The sequence below is a fragment of the Lepisosteus platostomus genome, chromosome 14 (genome assembly GCF_059453375.1).
Source record: "Lepisosteus platostomus isolate fLepPlt1 chromosome 14, fLepPlt1.hap1, whole genome shotgun sequence".
NCBI lineage: Eukaryota > Metazoa > Chordata > Actinopteri > Semionotiformes > Lepisosteidae > Lepisosteus > Lepisosteus platostomus.
Window position 1 is genome coordinate 904,461 of NC_142624.1, and position 18,498 is coordinate 922,958.

Consider the following 18,498-nt stretch of genomic DNA (forward strand, 5'->3'; position numbering starts at 1 on the left):
TTGTTCAACTTGATGCTTTTTTATTTTGCATTTTTACAGCTTATTGTACAAAACCAGAAACATTTTATATACACACCCACCAGGCCATCACTGACCCTTGACACACACAGGACAGTCACACTGACGCCTGACACACACACACACTGGACAGTCACTGATCCCTGACACACACACACACACTGGACAGTCACACTGATGCTTGACACACACACACACTGGACAGTCACACTGATGCTTGACACACACACACACACTGGACAGTCACTGATCCCTGTCCCACACACACTGGATGGTCCAGCTCCTTCACAGTGTTGTTGTCTGCAGAAGCAGGACCATGTGACCCTGAGACTCCAGCTGTATGAACACACACCTCCACGCACTCCAGATTCCAGCCAGACCTCTGCACCTCACCCCCACCCTGCCCAGGCCCAGCCCCGGGCTCTCAGTCCTTCTGCTGGTACCGTCTCCCGGTCCGCTGGCGGCGCTGCTTCTTGCTGGTCCGGCCCAGTCTGAGCTTCTGGGTGGCTCCTCCCCCCTTCCTGTCAATCACCCTGCCCCGGCCCACCCCTTCCTTCCCCTTCCTTTTGTCCCACCCCTTCTTCTTCTTGGTCTTGGTGTGGGCGTGGAGAGAGGCGGTGAGGGAGGACAGCCTGAGGGAGAGAGGAAGAGGGGCACAGGAGGTCAAAGAGAGGGAGTATACAGGCCCTAGAGACACACCCCAAACACGGAGATTAATACAGACCCTAGAGACACACCCCAAACACAGAGATAAACACAGACCCTAGAGACACACCCCAAACACGGAGATTAATACAGACCCTAATACAGGCCCTAGAGACACTCCTAACAGAGAGATAACTGAAGACCTGCATAAAGACCACAGAGATGCATAAGTCTGAACGCAGATCCCAGAAACACCTCTAACACAGAGACAGAAAGAGATTGCACAATTACTTTTTGGACATGATCGGATCCCCAGCTTTCTTGGGTAGTGCTCTGCTGTTCTTCTCTTCTTCCTCTTCCTCACTCTCTCCACCCTTCTCCTCCTCACTCTCCTCTGTGACCTGTGGAAGACAGACCAGAATCACGCCAAGAGTGAGACCTTCCCAAAACCCCAAATCAATTTAAAAAAAAACATAAAAAGGAAAATATACGACCCATCAAGCAAACATTGGCTGACCCCCTTACATGCTTACAAAGTAATGAGCCAATAAACAGCTCTGACAATGAGAAAGTCCCAAACTGGACGCACCTGATTGGTCTCCAAGCCTAAGAGGCGGGCCCCGGAGAGGTCAAGGTCGCTGATTGTCGTCACGGTGACTGTGTGATTGGGGTGATCGTACTGGACAGACTCTGTCTTCCCTGTGACCAGCTCCTCCAACTCATCTGCCTCCTCTAGACACAGAGACGTAGAGATGGACAGTGAGAGAGGACATACAGTGTAAAGAAAACACAAAACAACAACAGCACGGCGTCGGGCAGTCAGGGTGTCACACAGGCAGTCAGGGCGTCACACAGTGTGTCGGGCAGTCAGGGTGTCACACAGGCAGTGTGTCGGGCGGTCAGGGTGTCACACAGGCAGTCAGGGTGTCACACAGGCAGTGTGTCGGGCAGTCAGGGTGTCACACAGGCAGTGTGTCGGGCAGTCAGGGTGTCGCACAGGCAGTGTGTCTGGTCTCTCACCCAGGGCCTCCTTTCTCTCTTTCAACATCTTCAGGTACTCCTTGTGTCTCTGCAATAGAAGCAGGAGAGATCCAGTGAGACAGGAATCTGTCAGAACGTTTTTACCCCACTCAACATCTGTCTCCCAGCCCCGCAGTCTCACTCTCTCTCACCTGTCTGTTTCACCCCTCTCTCCCATGACACTCAGCAGTCTGTCCCGCTGTCACCTGTCTCTCTCCCTCGCTCACCCGCCTGTCTCTCTCTCCCTCGCTCACCCGCCTGTCTCACTCACCTCCTCTCTCACTTTGCGCTGCTCCTCCTTCAGCTTCTGCTTGATCTCCTCCACAGCCACCTTGCGCCTCTCCAGCTTCCTCTTGTGGAAGCCGGTCAGGTAGTCGCTGTCAGAGAGAAGCGCAGGCAGGGTCACCAGACCGCTGGGTCACGGGGAGAGACCCACCCACGGGCGCACACTGCTGAGCCCAGCCCAACCCCCAGAGCCCCAGAGAATGGGGAAGACCATGCAAACTCCACACAGACCCCTGAGCTGTGGAGCAGGGCTAGCCAGCACTGTGGACAGTGGAGGCCAGCACAACCCGTGAGCCTGCACTGCCACGACACCATCACGCACGGATTTAGATCTCCCGGACACACGCTGAGCACTCACGGACTGATAGAGACAGACCAGCACTTTTTAAGTGTAAAACTTCCTTTCCTGTGGTTTATTCGACATCACGTTAGCCCGCGGGGGGCGGGGGGAGGGGACAAACTATCTCAGCTCTCCAGTCTCCGAACTCTGTCCCTCCCGGGTCACTCACTGCCTGTCCTTCTCGTTGAAAGTCACCAAGGTCTTGCGCTCCCGTCTCTTGGCTCCGGGTCCGAGCTTCTTCTTTTTCGCCATGGCACCCCAGTCCCCAGACCACACGTGTGCGAGTGTTGTTACTGCACCGACTTCCTGTTGAGCGCCGGTGTGCAGCAGCGATCTGCGTCCGGCCGGGAAACCCGCTGCGCCGCACTGCGGTTCCGAGTGCACGGGGCGTTCCAGCCGCCGCTACGCGCGCACGCATCTCTGTAAACCTTTACAGAAATACATTTTACACATTTCTCGTTGCTTTTGTATCTGTTCTATTCAAGTTAAAATATTCCTTCAAAATAGATTTTCACCGTTTTGCTAGTCATCATGCTGCATCTTTATGAAAACCGTTAACCATTAAAAACGTCAACTTTCTTGGAAGCAAATATTTTCCAAAAAATAATAGAGCCTCCCAGAAAGATTCCACAGCGACAGACGAGGAACTTTACCGCTGGAAACGCCTGTAGCCGGACAGTTTTTCTTGCCCGGCACAAAAAAAACAACTATAAACATGACGTCATCGGCTTCTAGCGGGTGTGTGACGCTCATGACCGATCGATCATTTTATCAAAGCACGCGTTCATCAGACGTCATGATGATCATAATCAAATATTTTCAAAAGCAATCACTTCCAAACACGTCAGGAACTAAAGGCAGTAGAAATGCTGCATATAATTCAGAGGTGAAACTGTAGATTGTATATCATTATTTTTAAGGAACAAGTAATAGGTTTATTCCATGCTGAAAAGAGATGAAAGAGAACACAACGTTTCGGCCGTGGAGCCTTCTCCAGGTGTGAGAGAGACAGGGCAGTAGGCAAAGGTAAAGTAGCAGGAGAACAAAGGCTGGGAGAGAGGAGGAGCGAGAGGCGGGAGCAGGGGACAGACAGAGAGGCCAGTCAAAAGGTGTGGAATCAGGACAGGTGTAGACAGGTGTGAAATGAAACCTACAATGAATAGAGAGAATGTAGAAGAGTAGTCTGTCGTTGAGAGAAGAGGGAAGGTGAGATCCTAGCTGCAGGATAATTTTAGTTTCTGTGGTCTTTCTGATGTAGGAGTTAGGAAATCTTTGAGAACACAGACGGAGAGATTAGAGTGGTCGTGGCCTTCAGAGGTGAAATGAGAACAATAGCCTCGGAGAGATCTTTAATCTTCACAGCCCTGACGTGTTATTTTCAGCAGGAATAAACCTATTACTCTTTCCTTTGCAGCCTACGCATGCTGACGCAGCTCCCCACCTGATATAATTATTTTTAGCCTACCATCAAAGTCACAGTCGTGCTCTAACTAGGATTACCTACCTGCGACCTGAGGCGTATCATGAACCTTTGACCCTTTGGGATCAGTTGACCCGAAATGGGTTGGGATTTCAGCCGGCCCCTGATGTCACCCGAGCATCAGCAGTTAAACTGATGCACGAAAACCTGTGATCAGTAATGGCGACTCCAGTACAAGTGCTGAGATTACGACGGTGAATTACCAAACGAAATTAACAACTCCAGAGAGGGGAAGAGCAGCAGACAGGTCTTAACACGTGGTAAACTGTGGAAAAAGCCAACTGCTTGTTATTTTCTATCACACACACACACCCTTTTTTTAAAAACAGCTTCCTGATCATTGTATTTCTCACCTTTACTAATAACAGAGAGAAGTGCAGGACACTGCCATCCAATCTTTTTAAAACAGCAGAAGGGTGCAACAGATACACACAGGCACACAGCGGCTTTAGTTTCGTCTTTTATTTAAAAAAAAAAAAAACACCCCAGATGAGAGACAATCGGGAATATGACCAGAGCAAGGGAGCTGAGAGGATTTTACAGGGTTTCCAGCTCTTCCGAGACTCCGGAAAGACACTTTTCCAGTTCACAACCTGCCCTTTTTAAAACAGGGGCTCCCCTGTGCTCCTCTCTGGTGCCCCCTGCGGAGCGGGAAAGGCAGGGCCCCAGGGCCTGAAAGCAGCCCACCGCCCCTAGAGCACCCCCCCCTGCCCACTCACAACTTCACACCTGCAAGAGGGCGGAATTACTGTCCGTTACTGATGGAAATTACAGACAGACACTTCCCTTTACACACTGGACACACTGTCAGCACTGGCGGCTGTTCTTTTGCAAAGCAGAAACGTAAGATACCGGTTTTTATTACGGAAAATAAAAGCAACCGTGATGACTTAAAAAGCCTGAAGGCGGATCTCCGGATCCTTTCCCCTTTTTCAGTTCAAAAATAAATCCCTACATTGTTCGTTTTCAAAATACAAATAAAAACACGAGACAAGACCACACACACACACACAAGAAACATAACCTTTGGCGCTTTCCGAAAGGCCTGCGTACGGACAGGTGACGACGAACAAAACTCATTTTAATAATAATAATAATAATAATAATAATAATAACAATAATAATATTCGATACAATGACAAACATAATCCAGAAGGCGCCCGAGAAACGATACAAATGAAAGTGAGAATTCAACAGCTCCCCACCGTTCTGCACTAGCGGCAGCAGGGACGATCTACACCCGGGGGTGCTGCTCTGGCGCCTGGGCCTCGGTCACCTGCAGAGACGCCCCCCGCTCTGGCTGGGGGAGACGGGGTGCGCTGGAAGGCCGTGGTACAGGGGCTCCTCTACTGGCCTGTGGTATCTACAGGGAACCTGCACCGCCCCGGAGCCACGGCTCCAGACCCCGGCAGCCGCACTATCCTCCTGCAGAGCTGCCCCCCCGCCCAGGGGCTGCTGCGCTCTGCGCTCCGTGACGAGGGTACTGTGCCTGGCAGGGACTGGACCCCGACTCCGAGGTGCCGTCCTGTTCCACAGCCCGCGGGCCCGGAGCGGTCTGGGATTTCACTGGGCGGCGGGGGGCGGGCGAGGGCTGGTCCTCGGGAGGAGAGGACACACTCCGGGCCCTTCCCCAGCGGGCCGCGCGGTGCAGCGTAGCGGGGCTGGAGGGGGCGCCTCCGCAGGAGCGCAGGCCGGGGCGCTAGGAGGCCGCGATGGTGGTGCCTCCGCTCAGCCGCAGCAGGATCTGCTGGCAGTCCTGCAGCGAGCGCCGGTCGCCCACGCGCTCCAGCGTCCTCTTGGCCTCGGCCAGCAGGCGGTCGCGGTGCCCGGGGGGCGTGAGCAGGGGCAGGGGCAGGTGGCGGCAGGCCAGCAGGATGGCGTGGGCTCTCTCCCTCTCCCCCAGGACACACTCGCCCTCGCCTGAGAGAGACGGACACGGGTTCGGTCACGGCCACTGCTACAGCACGCGCTTCTGCTCTCTGCAGTGTGCAGTGTGCGTGTGTCTCTGCAGTGTGCAGTGTGTCTCTGCAGTGTGCAGTGTGCAGTGTGCAGTGTGCACGTGTCTCTGCAGTGCGCAGTGTGCAGTGTGTCTCTGCAGTGTGTCTCTGCAGTGTGCAGTGTGCAGTGTGCAGTGTGTCTCTGGAGTGTGCGGTGTGCAGTGTGTCTCTGCAGTGTGCGGTGTGCGTGTGTCTCTGCAGTGTGTCTCTGCAGTGTGCAGTGTGCAGTGTGCAGTGTGTCTCTGCAGTGTGCAGTGTGCAGTGTGCAGTGTGTCTCTGCAGTGTGCAGTGTGCAGTGTGCAGTGTGCAGTGTGCAGTGTGCAGTGTGCAGTGTGCAGTGTGCAGTGTGCAGTGCCGTTACCTGCCGCACTGCCCTGCACGTTGCTCCTCCTCCTCAGGCTGTGCTCCAGGAGCTGGTGGGTGCGAGTGGGACTGGCCCCGGCCATCAGCCGCACCGTCGTCTCGTGGAGGAACAGCTGGACAGGACACACACACACACAGAGAGAGACACTGTCAACACGGCTGCAGCTTCACATCCCACCTACAGCAACTGAGTCTGCTTCTGACTTCAGAGCTACGGCCACATCACCCCGATACAGTCCCTGCTGATAATCACAGCCCCGCAGAGAAAAACGATCAACCGGTCTATCGCTGCGAAGAGTACAATCAGAAACACATCTGAGCTGCCTGCAGAGCGAGCTCGACGGAGCCGGAAGGGATCCCTCTTCTGCAGATGAAGAGGAAGAGCAGGACGGCGGCAGGCGGGATGCTGACCTTGTGCTGGGCCTGGCGGCAGCAGTGGCCCAGCCTGCGCAGGGCGCTCAGGTCCCTCTGGAAGCCGGCCAGCTGCGCCCCGGGGGCGGGGCCCGACTCCCCGCTGGCTCCGCCTCCTCGCTGCCACAGACTGGTCCTCAGGGTCAGCAGGAGGTCACACACCAGGAGCTCCACCCCCTAGGACAGGGCCAGCCAGAGAGGGAATCATTACGGGTACGGGCACTCCTGATTCGACACCCGCGAGCTTTTCATTACTTGACGGAGCGTGTCCGAGTCTTGTACCCCCACTGGCCGGGGTCACAGGTCAAGTGTCCATCATCAGACCCCCAATCTACCAGCTGTCAGGCTGCATGATGAGACCCCCCCCCAGACCCAGACCCACACAAAGTAAAGGAGTTCTCAGGGCCTCACTGGGACAGTGGCCTCTATTCTCTACCTTGAACGTGCGACAAGAAGAAATGCAGCACAGTCTTCTGTGATCAGAAAGCACTCCCAGGGCTTCTTGTACCCAGAGAGCGGCGCGTGACAGGGGTGTATGTGGACTGTGTCTGGAGGAGGGGCTCTGCACTTGACACGTGTGGGTATCCCAGGGGCCAGAGCGGCCACACTGAATAGATCTTCAGGGGGGGGGCTCGGTATGTGGCGCCTGTTGCCGGACTGCGTCGGGGGGCGCCGTGTGGAGCACGTGGAGATGCGGAGGGCCTCTGTACTGCACTGGAGACACATTGCACTGTGCTGCAGGATCATGCAATGCAACTACAATGCACCACAGCCGCCCCCCTCCTGGAGGCTGCCCCCACACCCCCCTCGCCGCCCTGGCAGGGGCACACGGGGACCAAGTGGCGCACCTGCGCCGCGTCTTACCTTGTTGAGCCCCGACCGGCTCTGAGACAGCGGCGCCGCGATGCTGCCCCACAGGTGCCCGCTGGCCCGGTCGCAGTGGGCCAGGCAGGTGGGCACGGCCTCGCTCTTCAGGGCGCCCAAGCTGAGCTGCACCGTCTTGCACAGCTGGAGAACGGCCTTGGGCAGGGGGTGACTGCAGCACACAGGGGGGTTAACGCAGACATGCAGAAGTACAGACAAACCATCGGAAATCAAGCACTGGTCCCTAACACAGACTCCAGAGGCACCCCTAACACCCCAGGACCGACTCTGACACACTTAACAAAGGATTTCACAATACAGAAACCAGAGATTCTCCTAAAAGAGGAACAAATACAGACCCTCGACTAACACAGAGATTAATACAGACCCTAATACAGACCCTAGAGACACTCCTCACACACAGAGATTAATACAGACCCCAATACTGACCCTGGAGATACCCTCAACCTTAGATTATTGACTATAACACACCTAACAGAGGGATTCTCAATGTAAAAACCAGAGATGGTCCTAAAATACACCCTAATATAGGTCATAGAGAGATTAACAAATACAAGTACTGTACATACCGAAAGATCAATACAGACCCTAACATAGACCCTAGAGACACTCCTAAATTAGATCTCCTTCTAACAGAGAAACTAACATCGGCCGCAGTCAAGTCCCCAGACGCTCCTGACAGAGAGAAACGGATTCAGACACCTCGCAGGGAGGGGAAAAGAGCCCCAGTCACAGACACTCACTCCAGGCTGTGCAGGGCCTTCGGCATGCGCTCCACCTCGGCCAGCAGCGACCTCACCGTCGCGTCATCGCCCTGCAGCCAGTGAGCTGCCGCCTTCAGCACCGCCGCCCACCAGCGGCACACAGGGTCTCCGCCTGAGCGGAGAAAACAGACCCCTGAGCGCCACAAGCGGTCGGCCCTCCCTGCGTACAAACCCATCATCACCCCCCCTTCCCTCCGGCCATGCATGACACTGCCATCAGGGGGCGCTGAGGTTGGCAGCGCTGCCTCACAGCGCTTGGGGCCCTGGGCTCAATTTCAGACCTGGGGTGCTGTCTGGGTGGAGTTTGCATGTTCTCGCCGTGTCCACCTGGGTTTCTGCTGGGTGCTCTGGCTTCCTCCCACAGTTGAGGGACACACTGGTGGGTTAATTGGCTCCTGGGAAAACTGGCCCTGGTGTGTGTGTGTGTGTGTGTGTGTGTGTGTGTCCTGTGATGGACTGGGTCCAGGATGCACCCCAGGGCGAACCCCGACTTGTGCCTGTTGCTTGCTGGGATAACTCCCCCAGGACCCTGAACTGGACAAGGAGGACAGAAACCGGACGCATATTCATCTGTGCTGCACCCATCCCTAAAAACATCTCGCCCTCCGTGGATTTGCCAGACCCTTGTCCTGGGGAGATCTGTGGCGGCACACTGGGATATTCTAGCTTGCGGTCAGCAGTGTCCACTATTGTCCACCGAGACCGAGACTGACTTCATGAGCCACAGGGGGTGTCCCGACCGCGAGGACGCAAGTTTCCGATCTCTCCGGGAGGGACAGGTCCGACACCGCGGCCGTCCCTCTGGCCCTGGTCCGGCCCGGCTGCGGGAGGCGGCGCGTACCTGGGGACGAGCTCAGGCTGGGCTGGACAGGGAAGGGCGGGGAGGGGGAGGGCGGCTCCTCGGTGCAGCTGTTCAGCAGCTGGAGATACTCCAGGGCGCCGGAGAATTCACTGCGGCACAGAGACACAGAGAGAGGGCCGGGATTCAGCACGCCGCAGTCTGCTCGCGCTCGGACCCGCTCGGACCCGCTCGGACCCGCTCGGACCCGCTCGGACCCGCGCGGCGGGGGCCTCGGCGGCCTACCTGGGCTCCTCGCCGCGGGCCTCGGGCGCGGACTCGGGTTCGATGAGCGAGTGGACGGCTCTCTCCAGCAGCTTCTCGCAGAAGGCGCGGTGCAGCTGGGCGATGGGGTCCGCTGTGGTGGGGGGGGGGGCAGACAGACAGTCGGGGGGTGAATTCGATGGGGTCACTCTGACCCCCAGTCTCCTCCGCGGGCGGGCGGCCCTACCTGGGTCTCTCTGGGAGGTGTAGAATCCCTCCTGGGCCCCCGACTTCACCGACCAATCACAGCCCAGGAAGAACTGCCGGCCCAGCGGGGTGAAGAGCCAGCGCAGCCAATCAGGGATCTGCCTGGCGTCTGATTGACAGGCCATGGCCTCCGCGCAGCCCAGCAGGTGTCCCTGAGGAGGGGGGGAGAGGGGGGAGGTCACACGCTGGCCACACGCGGCCGCAGGAGACGGACAGGGCAGGGAGCCCCAGAGACTCACCGGCAGGCAGCTCAGCCGATGACCCAGGGCCGTCCGGAGGGCAATGGCCGCAGTGATGTAGATCTCGGCCTGCGTGGACGGGTCGATCCTGTCCTGGGCGCTCTCGGCCAGATTGACCGCACTGAGGGCCAGGCTGAGCCCCCACACGCTGCCCCGCTGGGAGAGCTTGCCTACGCACGGTCAGAGAGAGGCTGGGGTCAGTACGGACACACTGGACACTACAGGACAGCGCACAGGGCCAGGGAGCTAATGCACACAGTGGTGGCGCTGTGCTGGAACGCAGTTTGCAGTATGACGGGGTGATGCGTCACAGCGTGCGCTGGGCTTCGCTCCACACCTGTGAGCTGCAGCTGGTTAAGCCGGTGGTAGACTATCGCCGCGTCCCTGGAACTGGTCTTGGACTCCTCCCCCTCCCGCCGCCCTCCAATCGGACGCAGCAGCCAGCGCAGGGGGGCGGGCCTATGCAGGCAGTAGCGAATGACGTTCCACGAGACGGAGCAGGCCAGGTCCAGATTGGTAGAGGGCAGGGCGCGGGACAAGACTGACAGGCAGGTCTGCAAATTGGCAACTGCGGCTGGATAGTCACCCTGGGAGACGAGGAAACAGGGGGGGGAGCGGGTTAATACAAACACTGCCTGGACAAGCAAGCCAGTTCACAACACTGGAGATCGACCGGAAGAACATCTCACACAACATTCCGACATGAACATAGCAAGTGTACTGTGGCAGACAGACTCACACAGATGAAAAGGCTGACTGAAACAGAGACATGGTGAGTGAGACACAGACACACAGTCTGGAAGGGTGTGATAGCGTCCAGTGCTGTGTCCACAGGGTGCAGGACAGAGCACAGACAGGGAGAGAGCGAGAGACGACCCTGAGCTCCTACCCTGGCCAGGTCCAGGTCGGCCTGCTTCCGGCGCCTCCAGAAAGACACGGATTTGGGGGAGTGCAGGGGGGTGACGGGCTCCCACAGGTACAGCACCCTGACGCACCCCCACAGAGCCCCCACAACGCTGAGCACCCACACGCAGACGGTGGGGAGCACGCCCCACACCCACCCTGCAGAGACAGACGGAGAGGGGTGTTAGCGCAGGCGTGCATTTCCTGTGAGTCATCAGGCAGATGGCTTTACCCAAGGGGCTCCGAGATTCTGCTCTCTTTCAGATCTCATTGATCCACCTTACTGGTCGCACACAATGCACAGAAGAACAGAGCCTTACCAATTTACTTTAATTAAATGCGCCTTACCAATTTACTTTAATTAAATAAGGAACATGTTACAAGAACCGGAGCTGTTCATCATTCAAGGAACACAAAGTGCAGAACTTCAAACTGCATCAATAATAATAATAATAATAATAATAATAATAATAATAATAATAATTTGGCAGAAGCTTGAGATGCGAGTTATCAGCTGTATACAAATAGACCACTAGCTGTGCTGTTCTCTACGGTTCCGTACTGCAATCGGACCCGCTGCAATCGCGACCCGCTGCGTCAGAACTCACCCAGGCTCTCGGATGGGTTCTGCAGCCCCAGGATGGTCCGGGCGGGGCCGTGGCCCAGCACCGCGGACCCCTCGCTACCCCCCACCTCGGGGGTCCCCAGGAGAGAGGGCAGGGGGTTGAGGGAGAGGCAGAGGAAGGTGAGGGCGCAGAGGAGGACCCGGGACCGGTCCAGGACCCCCAGGGAGGGAGGGGAGTCCGGCTCGCACTTCACCTGCTGGGACAGAGCCGGGGAGACAGGTGGTCACCAGGAATTCCCTCCGCTGGCCGTGCGCTCTGAGCATCACTGAGCGACACCGTGCACGCGTGTAACATGTCTGGACAGCATGTCATGCAGGCGTGCATCCCTGTATAAGAAGGGTTTTGCATGCGTGTGTGTACAGGCAAGCATATTGGACTCCCAGTGCGCAGCAGTCTGATCCACTGGTTCACAGGTGCAGTGGAACAGACTGACCATTAGTTCACCAAGAGCCTGGGCTGGAAGTAAACCGCGGAGTGGACCGGCCCGTTACCTTGCCCTGGTCCAGCAGGGGGCTCCCGGGCTCGGAATCGATGGAGAAGGGAGAGAACTCGCCGGGGGACCCCGAGTCGGAGGCCGGGGGCGACATCATCACCAGCTCCGGCTTCATCTCCACGTCCTCGCACAGCGGGGCGTCGGAGCCGCGGGAGGATTCTGGGACGGGCAGGGACAGAGAGAGAGACGTCAGCGCCAGGGCGAGACCGAGCTGCCGCGCCCACAGAGAAACATCAGTCAGACAGCAGCCCCATCCGATAACGGAAATAATTCTCGCGTGGCGTTTAACTCAATCCCTAGGGAAACACGAGGGACACTCGTGTCCTAAGGGACAGCTGCTCCCAGCTCCCAGGGGCTGCAGGCGGATCCACCCGAGGACGAGCTCGCCCCAGTCCAGTCAACTCTGGGCACACTCACTGTTCTTCTGGTTGGCCATCTTCAGCGCCAGGTTCTCCTGCCTCAGCTTCTGGTTGGACTGCTGCAGGTACTTGATGTAGTCGATGGCCTTCCTCAGGACGCCCGACTTGTGCATCTACACAACACGCACACACAAAATCACACCGTTACACACACACACACACACACACACACACCCCCAACACCCATCCCCGATACCCCCACATATCCAGGTCTTTAAGATGATCATCATACCCTAAATTCTGGCGCATTCTTACTCAAACACCCCTATAATCTATGCTTTGTAGTATCCATCTCCTAACACCCCAGCCTTTGCCCAAATACCCCCTCCTCTCACACCCTTCCCTGTATCACTCCAGTTGCACTTACATACCCTGTCTTACCCCGATAACCCAATCCTGCTCATTATTAATGCCAGGTACCCCATTCTGTAGCCTCTATAACCCCAGCTCCAGTGTGTGGCCTATTACAACACTCCACTCTCTGCTGCCCTGTATCCTAACACCCCAGTCTGTGATCCCCTATACCAGTGCCATCTCCATCAGCCTTAGCTCACTGCACTGCGCTACGCCCCCCAGGCTGGCAGGCCTCTCCGCCCCCCCTCACCTTGGCATCGTTGCCCATGACCAGGTCCTTCAGCTCGATGATCTTGTCGTTGATGGAGGAGCGGTACCGCTTCTCGATGATGTTGTGGGTGGTCCTCCTCTCCCCTTCCTTCAACCCCGTCCCAGGCCCGCCCCCGGCCCCGCCCATCTCCGCCCCCGGCCCCGCCCGGGACCCGCCCCCGCCCGGCGACCCGCCGGACGACAGCTGCTTGATGGGCACCTTGTCCCCGCCCATCATCACGGGCACCGTGGTCAGGATGTTGCCGCCCACCAGAGTCTGAGAGAGAGGGAAGGGGAGAAAGGCAGGGAGTGAAGCGCTGTCACGTGACGCCAAGGGAGGCCCTCACATGGAGCCCAGAGGAACCCCTAGAGAAGCAGAGGAGTCCGCGCCTCCCGCCTGCACTTACCGGGACCTGCAGGGCATGGGTCTGGATCGGGGTGGTGAGCGTGGTGATCCCGGCCGGGTTCGGCACCGCGGACAGCACCTGGGACCCGTCGGGCTTCAGCGTGGTCAGAACCAGGGAGTCCGTCTTGATTATCTGCGGCTGGTGCACCAGCACCTGAGAGAGGGCACGTCACGGCGTTAACAGCGCCCATACCGACGACACGAACGCCCCCTGGCCTCCCCCTCTCCCCTGTGGAGGTACTGACCGGGACCTGCTGGACCTGCTGGACCTGCTGCGAGACCGCCTGCACAGTGGAGGGCGCCGTGGCCAGGGTCTGGATGGTCTGCGGGCCTGTCTGCGTCAGCACTCTCTGGTGCTGGATGGCCATGGGCTGGACCTGCGACGAGGTGACGATGCTCTGCACCTGCGGCTGGAGGACTGGGGGCAACGTGGGGGGGGGGAGGTTAGTGAGGCAGGGCACTCGCTGCAGGGCAGCGGACACAAACTGCGCTGGGCTCTCCTCTACACCTGCGCGCAATCCGTAGTAATATCCTCACACTTACACAGTGCTCTCCTGCACACGCCACTCACAGCGCTGGACAAATACTGGGGATCCCCTGCACCCTCACCAGTGTGTTCCCCCACCTGCATGATGCTCCAGTCCACTCCCCACACACCAGCTCTCAGTGGGGAGGAGAGCAGAGGGATGGAGCCAGTTCAGAGAGGGGGGTTATTAGGAGGCCATGAGTGGTAAAGGCCAGGGGGAGATTTGGCCAGGACACCGGGGTTACACCCCTACTCTTGTCGAGGAACGCCCTGGGATTGTGAATGACCACAGAGAGTCGGGACCTCAGTTTTATGTCTCATACGAAGGACAGTATACTGGGGCATCGGGACCCCCACAGCGCTGTTTCGTTCACACTGGACTTGTCTGCCTGAAGAGGACGATGCCTGTGCCCAGCGCACCGAGCGAAGGACAGCGACACCGCCAGCAGGGGGCGCCCCAGGAGCGAGGAGGGCGCGCGAGGCCGAGCCGAGCCGAGCCGAGCCCTCACCTTGGAATCCACTCATGGGGCTCTGGTGGTAGATGACGGGGTGCTGGACGATCCGCGACTGGGACGAGCTGGTCAGAGTGGGGGTGAACATCACGGTCTGGGTGGGAGCCTGCGTCTGCACGGGGAGCCCCTGGGTGTAGATCGGGACCGACTGGGTCTGCACGGTCAGGGTCTGGGTCTGGACCGACACCGCGATGGGCGGCGGCGGTGCCTGCACCTGCTGCGGCCTGGGCTGCAGCAAGGGGGCGCTGCGGAGCTGGGCCGGGGCCGGGGCCGGGGCCGGGGCCGGGGCCACAGTCAGAGGCGGGGAGCCCTGCTGGACAGCCTGCACGGGGGTCTGGGGAGGCGTGAGAGGGAGGGACTGGTGCAGGGAGGGGGGCAGCTGGGACAGGGGCACCGCCGGCCCGCCCTGATAGACCGGGCTGGGCTGGGGGGTGGGGTTGGTGCCGGGGGGCTGCTGCTGTGGTGGGGGCTGCTGCTGCTGGTAAGGAACCCCCGAACCCCCAGTCTGCAGGCTGCCGCCCAGCTGGTCCTCGAACAGGTCAGAGAAATCGCCCACCTGGTTACTCACGAACTGGAGCATCTCTGCGGAGAGAGAGGGGACACAGAGAGGTGAGGAGGGCGGCGGGTCAGTGCGTCACGACGTGTCTGGAGCCCCACAGCTCCGCGTCAAGAACCGACTTGGTCATCTGCTCGCTGCTCGGAGGAGGCCTGAAACAGGCCACCCTGTCGCGTATCGCATGGAGCTGCGGCACCCCAGCAGGTCGTCTGTCCTGCAGAACTGAGCACAGGGTCAGAGGTCACAGCTCACTGAGCTCTTCACAGACACCCTACAGCACAGGGTCAGAGGTCACAGCAATTCTCACAATCACCCTACAGCACAGGGTCAGAGGTCACAGCTCACTGAGCTCTTCACAGACACCCTACAGTACAGGGTCAGAGGTCACAGCAATTCTCACAGACACCCAACAGCAAAGGATCAGAGGTCACAGCAATTCTCACAGACACCCAACAGCAAAGGATCAGAGGTCACAGCTCACAGCAACCTTCACCGACACCCTACAGCACAGGGTCAGAGGTCACAGCTCACCCTGCAGGCTGACAGTTCTTAGGGTTTGTGTGAGACCTGAACAACCTGAAATGAGCTTCAGGCGACGAAACGGCTCAAATGTGTGACAGGTACAGGCCACAGACAGCCAAGAGCTTCAGATCAGAACACGGGGGCTGATATCAGAGACGGACAAGAAGCATCAGCAGGTTCTGAGGCAACACTGGGACAGCAGGGTCCCCAGCAGGTCAACACAGCCCGGGCTGCAACAGGCCTCACTGGCACAGATTCAAACAGCGCTGCACGGTCAGGGCCAGCCTCCACCCCCTCCTCTCCCCCAGGAGCCCACGTCACAGTACCCGAATCCTGGCGCCCATCCGGGAGGCCAGTCCGGGTTTTACCCCCAGGCAGACGTAGGTGTGATTGTCAAACCAGCCAACTCCGCGGGCCACTGACAGCTGAGTGACCTCGCAGAGGGGAGGGCTGGGTCTGCTCTCCCTCCCGCGAGGCTTCGTACTTGTCATCATGAGCCCAGGGGTCCTTCAGCTGGATGTGGCTGTGCAGGTTTGCAATGCAGTTCAATTTTGCATTTCATGTCTGTGGATTTAATATGACCTCCAGGAAGCGGCTTCACTGACACCCAGCAAGGCGGCGCAGTGCGCGGAGAGAGAAAGACACAGACACACAGGTGGGACCGATGGGATCCGTGCAGCAGACCGGTTCAATCCCGGGCGATGTCCGCTCACTGATGCGGACGTCCGAGAGTGGACAAGCGCTGATGACGCTGCCCAGCCTGTTCGCTGCACGGCTGGAATGCAGCTACGTGTTCACAGAAACATCTGAGTGCAGCCCAGCACGGCGCCCCGACTGTCTCCGGCAGGACACACGCTGATGAGCAGGCGCTGGGCCTGGACACTGGACACTGCTCACTGCTCACCCCATCACTGAGCACAGCACTGCTCTCAAGTCACAGCAATCTCCCTGTGTTCACACACAACACACACACACTGGGCCTGAACACTGCACACTGCTCACCCCATCACTGAGCACAGCACTGCTCTCGAGTCACAGCAATCTCCCTGTGTTCACACACAACACACACACACTGGGCCTGAACACTGCACACTGCTCACCCCATCACTGAGCACAGCACTGCTCTCGAGTCACAGCAATCTCCCTGTGTTCACACACAACACACACACACTGGGCCTGAACACTGCACACTGCTCACCCCATCACTGAGCACAGCACTGCTCTCGAGTCACAGCAATCTCCCTGTGTTCACACACAACACACACACACTGGGCCTGAACACTGCACACTGCTCACCCCATCACTGAGCACAGCACTGCTCTCGAGTCACAGCAATCTCCCTGTGTTCACACACAACACACACACACTGGGCCTGAACACTGCACACTGCTCACCCCATCACTGAGCACAGCACTGCTCTCGAGTCACAGCAATCTCCCTGTGTTCACACACAACACACACACACTGGGCCTGAACACTGCACACTGCTCACCCCATCACTGAGCACAGCAACACCCCATCGTTCTCACACAACATACAATCCACACTCACACACACACAACCCCCACCCACACTCACATTCAATTCAAACTCCATATTAAACAGCAGTTCACACAGACACAACACAAAGTCCATGATTACAAACACACTCGAAACAAACGCGATTCACACACCTACACGCAACACAAATTTCACATTGGATAGCAATTCAGACAGACTCGACAAACTCCACGCTTACAACACACACGACACAAACAGCTCAACACTGAAAGACAAACTTCACACTTTACACACACACACGGGATGCAGAATGAGGCAGGGAAGCGGTCTTTAAACAGCTCCTTAAATACTCGCCTAAAAATAACACCTACACCACATTAGAGCATCCCGGCGCTACCAGATCATTAGCAATAATCCAAGCCACTCACTAGAGAGAACAATTCGTGTTTCATCACAACTGGAAGCAAGCCCAGGAGAGAGGGCTCCGCTCAGGTGAGACGGTCTCGGACTGTACTGCTCGGTACCCATCGGGGCTCGGCTCCGTGGCAGACCGGACCGGTACCGGGTTAAGGTTAGGCACACACGGACGGACACGGGGCTCTGTCTTCCTGCGGAGGTCGGCGGCTCGGCGAGACCGACTCACCGTCGATGTAGCCCAGGGAGAAGTCATCCCCGAGTTCGGAGAGAGTCGGGTCCATACTGTCGACCGCCGGCAAGAACTCTCCCTCCATCGTCTGGGCAGGACGGGGCTGGGACACCCCCCCACGATCGGCTAGGTCTACCGTCCCCGGCGGGTGTCAAAGCGTGCGATCCGCTTTCGAACAGAACAAGGCGGGCTACAAGAGCGCCTTCGGCCGGGACGCGAGAGCTGTCAGAGGGCTGAGCACCATCCACAAACCCCTAGGTGGCCATCTTGGCTGCCGCGGTGACGTCATTTACAAACAGTGGAAGGCCGCCAGCGGGGATTCCGATTGGTGGATCCCCGGCTGTTGTTGTCATGAGACCAGGCCCCCCCAGCCAATCGGCGGGCTCCGGCCGCCGTGGTCTGATAGTACGTCAGCGATCAGACGCTTTCGGCTGCTTTGCATGGGCCCCGCCTCCCCCGGGGCGGTGGGCGCGGCCCGAGCGCCGATTCTCCATGAGCGGCTTCCGGGCGGCTCGCTCTGCCTTCTGCATGAGGAAACTCCTCCGCGGTTGTTCATGAATCACATTTAATATTTAAGTTCTGTCATTCGGCTAACCACGGGGTTTTTTATTTATTTATTTGCGTTATGTAATTCATTCCGCCAGTCAATAGTTTCCCGTCTCCAGGGATCTTTTAATGATCTGGCCCTGTGAGTCTACATTTAAACCTTAAAATAAAAAAAGTCCTTGTTTTCTTTCAGCTCGTTGAACTGGTAAATGCAACGGGTCAGCAGCTCCTACGACCGGCGTTCAGCCGTGTCGGGAGCCGATGTGAGTTTGGTGTTTCCAGACTCGGATGTGCATGAATTACAGATGCCGAACTGACGGGTCTGGTGTCTTCTCGCCCGAACTAAGCGGTACTAATCACTGTGTCAGTCTTCACTAGCGCAGACAACACCCGTGCAAGATTTGAATGAATTGCTGCTGCTGTCTTAAGAAACATACTGCACATGTGTATGACTTCTGATCGTGTGTAAGACATCTGCGCAGGA

The 18,498-nt window shown here is 57.7% G+C and overlaps 2 protein-coding genes across 2 annotated transcripts; both read right to left on the reverse strand.

The window, feature by feature from the left end:
• nol12 (nucleolar protein 12) lies at nucleotides 1-2,719 on the reverse strand. The gene is made up of 6 exons (XM_088607142.1): nucleotides 2,478-2,719; nucleotides 1,955-2,060; nucleotides 1,684-1,732; nucleotides 1,253-1,395; nucleotides 955-1,064; nucleotides 1-650 (listed from the first exon to the last, which is right to left on the reverse strand). Exons 1-6 carry the CDS (start codon nucleotides 2,558-2,560, stop codon nucleotides 443-445), a joined length of 699 nt encoding a protein of 232 aa, XP_088463268.1. The 5' UTR covers nucleotides 2,561-2,719; the 3' UTR covers nucleotides 1-442.
• A 1,516-nt stretch (nucleotides 2,720-4,235) lies between these two features.
• srebf2 (sterol regulatory element binding transcription factor 2) lies at nucleotides 4,236-17,768 on the reverse strand. The gene is made up of 19 exons (XM_088606931.1): nucleotides 17,466-17,768; nucleotides 14,242-14,826; nucleotides 13,452-13,624; nucleotides 13,208-13,360; nucleotides 12,802-13,077; nucleotides 12,196-12,310; nucleotides 11,777-11,937; nucleotides 11,268-11,478; nucleotides 10,646-10,818; nucleotides 10,094-10,343; nucleotides 9,757-9,926; nucleotides 9,498-9,669; nucleotides 9,293-9,404; nucleotides 9,050-9,159; nucleotides 8,188-8,320; nucleotides 7,424-7,595; nucleotides 6,560-6,736; nucleotides 6,147-6,261; nucleotides 4,236-5,708 (listed from the first exon to the last, which is right to left on the reverse strand). The coding sequence occupies exons 1-19, from the start codon at nucleotides 17,551-17,553 to the stop codon at nucleotides 5,488-5,490; spliced, it is 3,567 nt and encodes a 1,188-aa protein (XP_088463057.1). The 5' UTR covers nucleotides 17,554-17,768; the 3' UTR covers nucleotides 4,236-5,487.
• Nucleotides 17,769-18,498: the final 730 nt, after the last annotated feature.

Excerpts from the sequence above, each read along its gene's own strand:
- nol12 (XM_088607142.1), bottom strand. The coding sequence starts at position 2,560 with ATGGCGAAAAAGAAGAAGCTCGGACCCGGAGCCAAGAGACGGGAGCGC. Across the intron at positions 2,061-2,477 it reads TTCAACGAGAAGGACAGGCA|CGACTACCTGACCGGCTTCC; the intron begins GTGAGTGACCCG and ends TCTCTCTGACAG. Across the intron at positions 1,396-1,683 it reads AGAGAGAAAGGAGGCCCTGG|AGGAGGCAGATGAGTTGGAG; the intron begins GTGAGAGACCAG and ends CTCTGTGTCTAG.
- srebf2 (XM_088606931.1), bottom strand. The coding sequence starts at position 17,553 with ATGGAGGGAGAGTTCTTGCCGGCGGTCGACAGTATGGACCCGACTCTC. Across the intron at positions 13,361-13,451 it reads AGCAGGTCCAGCAGGTCCCG|GTGCTGGTGCACCAGCCGCA; the intron begins GTCAGTACCTCC and ends GCCCTCTCTCAG. Across the intron at positions 10,344-10,645 it reads CCGACCTGGACCTGGCCAGG|GGTGACTATCCAGCCGCAGT; the intron begins GTAGGAGCTCAG and ends CTCGTCTCCCAG.